This window comes from Cornus florida, unplaced genomic scaffold, assembly GCF_030987335.1.
Source record: "Cornus florida cultivar Cherokee Brave unplaced genomic scaffold, ASM3098733v1 CherokeeBrave_3.0.0_Hap2_Chr05, whole genome shotgun sequence".
Taxonomy (NCBI): domain Eukaryota; kingdom Viridiplantae; phylum Streptophyta; class Magnoliopsida; order Cornales; family Cornaceae; genus Cornus; species Cornus florida.
The window spans coordinates 67,401,979-67,409,360 of record NW_026775575.1 but is presented as its reverse complement, the minus strand read 5'-3'; the positions used below and the strand labels follow the sequence as shown (position 1 = coordinate 67,409,360).

Genomic DNA, 7,382 nt, shown 5'->3' with positions numbered 1-7,382 from the left:
TAATGCAGCCACATGATGTTGTCCCAGCGACAAATTTCCTCAGTCCAGGCCATCGATGTTGAGTTGGCTTCAGATTCAGGAGTTCCGACTTGTAATGCACAGAAGTTAATGGGAAGGCAATCTGGTGGAAAAGAATCAGTTGGGTACTTGAAAGTGGATCTTAAAAATTATCTAAGGACGTGAAGACAAAATGAGCTTCTTTATGGAGAGGCGGCATGCCTTGTGGATTATTTTGAGATGCGTGCTTGTGAAGATCATTTGCTCTTCTATTCCTTGCAACTGGATACTAAGCAAATGATTACGAACATATTCTGGTCAGATTGTAGAGTGATAATTGATTATGGCCATTTTGGAGATGTTATCAATTTCGACACAACATACAAAGTGGTACACGGCAACAGACCATTTGTAATTTTCTTGGGTATGAATCATTACCTGGAGACCGCTGTGTTTGGACCAGCCTTAATGTATGATGAGACAGCGGATTCATTTTTCTGGTTATTTGAAACGTTCTTGAAAGCGATGGGCGAAAAAAACGCCAAAGACGATTATTACGGATCAAGACTCTGTAATGGCAAAGGCATTAAAGTAGGTGAATAACTTTCATACATCTCCATTCTTGTCACTTTCATGCTGAAACAATCGTATTATTTCAATTGTATTTTTTGGATTTGCAATATTGCAACACGAGTATTAAGTTAATTAATCTTGCAGGTCATGCTGGTGGCGAAGCATTATTTATGTGTTTGGCACTTAATGAATAATGCACAGAAGAACCTACTGTTTCTATTTAAATACGTTGAAGGAATAAAGAAGGTCATCTCAAAATTAATGTTCCAAATTGAGGAGGACGATAATTTTATCAGGGAATGGGATTTAATGATTGCAGAACATGGTGTTGCTGGTAATAAGTGGCTTTCCACTTTGTTAGATTTGAGACATAAATGGGCCCTGGCATTTGTCAAACACGACCGGTCTGCAGGAATGAGTAGCACGCAATTGAGTGAAAACTTCAATGGTCAATTGAAGTATTACCTTTCTAGACAACTTATTCTACCAGAATTCTTCACACACTTTGACAGATTATTGTCGGACAAGCAGTACAAGGAGTATGAAGACGAGTATGGCTTGGTGGAGAGGCAACCGGAACTAAAAACAAAGTGTCACATATTACGTCAAGCGGGGAAGGTGTACACCAAGGTAATATTTCAGCTTTTCCAAGAGGAGTTTTTAGCTGCTCCGGCGAGTCAGGCTGTTATTAGTTGCAATGACTTGGATAACAATGGACACTGTATTTATAAAGTTACTGGTGAGGACGGGGTGCAACATCGTGTGAGTAGGACATTTGAAGATGAATTATCATGCTCATATTGTAAATTTGAAAGAGAGGGTTATTTGTGCAAGCACAGTCTGAAAATCCTTAAAGACTGCATGTTTATGAATGAATTGCCTTTACGATATATAATAAAAAGGTGGACTAGAAATGCTAAAGATGGAAAGTTGGAGGAAATTGTTTCCACCGACGTGAATCCGGATCCTCAACTTGAGATTAGGCGACGGCATAGGACACTTTGTTGTATACTGACTGAAATATCTTCCATTGCATCGCACGAGCGTGGATGGTGCTCAATCCTTAGTGGATGGTGCTCGATACTGGAGGTGGGGCACGAGACCTGGGAGCATAACCTTTCAATTAAATCAACTCTTTTATTTCTGACGCCTCATGCTCGAGCTTAAGGGTCAAGGCTCGAGCACCCTTACTTAAGGCTCGAGCACCCTATGGTAAGGCTCGAGCACCAAGGTACAAGGCTCAAGCTTTTGGGCCTTATTGACTTTTCTTCTTTTCTTTGCTGTGATGCTCGAGCCTTAACACTTGGGCTCGAGCTCTAGAGCTTGAATTTCTTCAAACTTCACCATTTAAGCTCTCAGCTTACTCTGAATGACCGGCAACGAGTCTGTAAGCTTCGATATCATCATAAAGTTCTAGTTTTAACCATTTTCTGGGAAATTACTTATAAACACACATTAAACATAAATTAGCCTAATTATGGATAGAAGTATCACTTTAGGCCTTAACATATACGTATTTAAGGGTTCGAATATGCATATATTCAGTGCTTATCACACCCCCAAACTTACATATTGCTAGTCCCTTAGCAATACAGAACTAAAAAGCCACTTTCCTGGAAATCACAGTTGCATTTAGCCCTATACAACAAGCCTTTAAACCCCTAGGTTATCCCTAGTGGATGAGTTGTAGCTTTGTGAGGGTTTTCAGTGAAGATACCTACAAACTTCTCAAATTAGTGCCTTAAATGCACAGTAAGCTTATTCAAGCCTATTTTCAAATCATATCATCCCTACAGTTCATTAATCAGTCAAATACAACAAGTTTACCACTCATATAATCAAAAAAACTTTCAACTTCCAATTTCAATTAAGCAACCATAGTCCCCACATATCAGTTTAATCATTTATTTAATAATCTTAATCTCTAAAACACTTTTTGAAAGTGATCCTACAATTCATCATGTGGCTTACTGTCCATACTTGCATTTCTTCCTTACTATTCCTCAATTCATAAGCAGACTCTTTAAATTTCAACTCCCAAGACATTTTTACTTTTTTCTGGGTATGCATTTTTTTCAAAAAGGATACTGTGCAATATTCAAGTTTATTAAGCTTTCTAAATCACCCTTGTAACAAACTTTCAGCCAATGACTCCCAGACCAGATGGCCTTAGGGCATTAAGTGTTAAAACACCCCTTAGGACTTAATTGTTCAAGTAATCTAGGCAACCTAAACCCCTTATGTAACAAGCTTTCAGCCAATGACTCCCAGACCAGGTGGTCTTAGGGCAATAGGTATCAGAACACACCCCTAAGGACTTAATCACTCAAACAATCTAAGTACAAACCTAAACTTGTTCATTTTCTACTCTCTTTTTTTTCTTTGTTTTTCATCATATTTTTTCATTTTTCATTCACATTGGTAAAGAAAATTTTCTTTTGTTGCTTTGCATACATACCAAATTTTTCTGTGTTTTCTTTTTTTTCTTTTTTCTTTTTTTATGCCTTGGTTATCAAAATTATTAAACTACCTGATCATCTCAATCTAACTCAAAACAAAACAAGACTTCCAATTTCTACCCCACAGAATTGATGCAAGTGTGAATATGTACAAAGTGTAACATCTTAAAGATCAACATCATTAAACAACAATCATCCTAACAAAGTGAACCACAAGCCACCAACTAATTTTAAAAAATTTCAAGTAATCCCTTTCACAGTAATTTAGCATACAAATCATTTCCAACCAACATTAGACTGCAAACAGAGTATATAACAATCAACAGACTCAAACACATGCTTATATTATCAAATATCAAATCATATCCTTGTATACACAAAAATTTAAAATTAATATTTTTCAACACAAACACAACCTTACCCCCAAACTTAGTGTGCACATTGTTCTCAATGTGTGAGAACAAATGAGAGTAAAAAAGATATTACCATACAAGTAGACCAGCAAAGATATGACAAAATACTGCACAGATGGGTAAAAATAAGTTTTCAGTATCGTCTCCTTCAACATAGTGGTTCTTCTCAAAATCACCCACAAACTTAATTTGTTGTATCTGGAAAAATCAATAAACTCTAACACATATCAGAGAATAATATCACAATGAACTATAATATCAACACAAGGAGAACAGAATAAAAAAACATATATATATATATATATATATATATATATATATATATATATATAAAATCAGAACAATGCTTTTAAAGGAAAGACTTAGGGCAGATATACATCATATGGAAATAAATACAGCAAACAGACTGCCCTAGTCAACAAATATAGAAAGGTCCTAAAAACTAATCCATAGGTGGTGGTGGATCGAAAGAAGTGGATGGAATGGACGGAGTGCAGCGAAGTAACTCCTCCAATATGCTTTGCTGCGCAATCAGCATCTGTCATAGCACCATCTAACTATCCTGTAGCTCGGCCATCCTGGCATGTAAAGCTTTAATCTGAGCTTGAGAAAAACTCTCAGGCTGGGCTATAGGAGCGGGTTTCCTCCTAACCTGAGGCCTAGAATCGGAGAGATCCATCTCCTTATCCGTAGCCTCATCATCATCCTTTCTCCGAAAAGTAACTGTAACATAACCCTCGTTACCAAACTCTACTGCATTGCGGCGATGCGCTGGCATATGCCTCCATACCTTATCTCATTCCTTCATTCCAAACTGCAGAGATTCATTACAAGATTCCTCTAGATGACCTATCACAAAACCTTGTCGCTCTAATATCCTGGTAATCAGATATGGAAAAGGAAGCGCATGTGTAGGAATATCCTTATGCGATCCAATCTCAGACCAAAACTCCAGTAGCTGGCAAAAAATCATCCTAGGGAACTAATAACAATACTCAAACTGAATAGCAAAGGGCCTGGAGAAAGTCAGTATTCCTAATATTCTTATGCCCAAGAGGATGGACATTAGCTGAGATTATAGAATCGAGAATCCACAACCTCTTGGGAATTTTAGCTTCGGTAGTACTACTACGCTTTCTCTTGGCAAACCTACCATCACACAATTTTTTAATCAGATTTTCTGCAATTGTCACCCTAGGAAAAAATGTGAAAGTATGACAGCTATGCCTCTCATCTATTACCTCAGGAAGCATATTATAACATTCTAAAGCTGCAGCAATAGCATCGGGATTAATAATTAACTCGTGCCCATCTATCTTAGTCCTAAGTTCCCAAAGGTCATCCTCACTATAAATCAGATTTAGGTATAACAAACGAAATAGACGAGGATATGCAACCTGAGTAACAGGGACCATGAGATGCAAAAGATGCCTGTAACTGAAGGATTTCATAGCCTATCTAGTGCGAGGATCATTGATGAATGCCCAGTAATCAAAGGTCATTTCATAAGAAATTGGAATTGTCTTCCAAGCACTTGGCAACACATCTTTCATCCCTCTAGCACGCTTAGTAGAAGTAGGACGAACCATCCTCAATAAAATCCCTAAAAACACCCAGAATTCTCCAGCACACGCAATCTGTTAATTGAGGCTCTAGCTTTTACCGTTCGAGCTCGAGCTTCAACCAATGCTAGAGCTTCAACTTGCTAAGCTCGAGCCTTACCTGGATTTTAGAAAAACATATCTCAAATCTCAGAGTATGAATCAATCAAAAGTTGATCTAAACAAGGAGTTTATGTGGATGATGTAGAACAGAATCCTAAGAATCATGTATTCAAAGAATAACTCGTACCCTCTTTTATTAGATCTAGAAAATTAATGAACTCAGGAAATTCTATTTGAAAGAGGAAGAAGAAATAGAAGTTTACCTCTATATTTCCTACAAATCTGGAATAAAAATGTGAATTAGCATTGATTATGAATAGCAAGAGAACTTAGAGAGCTTATATAAAGAACCATGGCTTTCCTTTTTGTTCTAGGCGACGGAGTACTCAGTTTCCTTATTTTAAAACTTTTAGTTACTCAAGCTCGAGCATTAAGGGTATGAGCTCGAGCCTGCCGCCATCAATTTCTAACTTCACGATGATGGAAAACTCGAGTTGTGGGTACTGATGCTCGAGCTTGTAACTGGTGATGCTCGAGCCTCAACTTTCAGGTTCGAGCATTATGACAAATTTTTGGTTTTTGCGGATTTTTTGAATTTTTATTTTCTTTTTCCTTTTTCAACCTAAAGTTAAACTATAAGCAAAATGAAATGAACCTAAAAATTACTAAAATCTAGAAAAATAATTAAATCACAAATGAAAATAAATATGTAATAAAACTACGCTACAACATACAAATGCTTAGTTTAACGTCGATAGCTGGACAACATGCTAAGTTTAACGTCAATAGCTTGACGAAAACCTAACCTTTCTAGTCTAAGTAAATAGGATCATGAAGCTCTACTGCCTCGACTGTGCCTCTCTGCACACTACCCTTTATGTAGGGTTTAAATCTCTATTGCACCATAAGGTATAATAGAAATAACCATGTATGGACCTTCCCAACGTGACTTTAACTTTCCAGGAAAAAGTTTCAGTCGTGTGTTAAACAACTAAACCTTCTTCCTAGGCTCAAAAGTCTTGCACAAGATATGCTTGTCATGAAATGCCTTAGTCTTTGCTTTGTAAACCTTAGCACTCTTATAAGCATCATTACGTAATTCTTCGAGCTCAGTTAATTAAAGCTTCCTGTTAGAACCAGCAAATGTCATATCGAAGTTGAGCTTTTTTATGGCCAGAAAGCTCTGTGTTCTAACTCTACAGGAAGATGGTACCCTTTACCATAGATAAGACAATAAGGTGACATACCAATTGGAGTCTTATATGCTGTTCGGTAAGCCCATAAAGCATCATTCAGTCTAAAAGACCAATCTTTACGATCTGGCTTAACCATTTTCTCAAGAATTCTCTTAATTTTACGATTAAATATTTCTACTTGACCACTTGTTTGGGGATGATAGGCAGAAGCAACTTTATGAGTGATGGAGTATCTTTAGACCAAGGTACGGAAGTACCTATTACAGAAGTGAGCACCCCCATCACTAATAATAACTCGTGGCATACCAAACCGACTAAAAATGTTCGTTTGAATGAACTCAACCACGAATGCGTGATCGGCGATTTTAGTAACCACTGCTTCAACCCATTTAGACACATAGTCAACAGCCACAAGAATGTACTCATTTTTATTGGACAGAACAAAAAGACCCATAAAATTAATACCCCAAACATCAAAAACCTCAATAACTAAGATTGGAGTCAATGACATCATATTCCTTCTAAAAATCGATCCTACCTGTTGACATATAAGGCATGACCCATAGAATAAGTATACATCTCGAAAGAGTGAAGGTCAAAAGAAACCACATTGAAGAATTTTATCTGCAGTTTTCTTTGCACTGAAATAACCTCCACATGCTAAACTGTGACAGAAGGTCAGAATAGTATGAAACTCACTCTCAAGAACGCATCTATAAATGATTTGATAAGCACAGTATAGTTGAGGATCTTCCCAATAGTACATCCTAATTTGGGAGAAGAATCGATCATTTTCTAGCTTTGACCAAGACAAAGGAATTCTATCTATTGCGAGGTAATTCGCAATATCAGCAAACCAAGGTAAATCCTTATGAGAAACCTCGAACAGTTGTTCATTCGGGAAGGAATCACAAACTGGAAGTGAAGTTAAGCTATCTGTAATTAGAATTCTAGAAAGACGGTCAGCTACAACATTCTCTGACCCTTTCTTATCCCAAATTTCATAATCAAACTCTTGAAGTAAGAGGATCGATCGAATCAAACGGGGTTTGGTTTCCTTTTTGGAAAGAAGATATTTCA

General features: G+C 37.1%; 1 protein-coding gene across 1 annotated transcript; it reads left to right on the top strand.

Annotated features, from left to right (window-relative positions):
* The first annotated feature begins 237 nt into the window (after positions 1-237).
* LOC132309407 (protein FAR1-RELATED SEQUENCE 5-like) lies at positions 238-1,424 on the top strand. Its single transcript, XM_059807718.1, has 3 exons — positions 238-588; positions 715-1,332; positions 1,386-1,424. Exons 1-3 carry the CDS (start codon positions 238-240, stop codon positions 1,422-1,424), a joined length of 1,008 nt encoding a protein of 335 aa, XP_059663701.1.
* Positions 1,425-7,382: the final 5,958 nt, after the last annotated feature.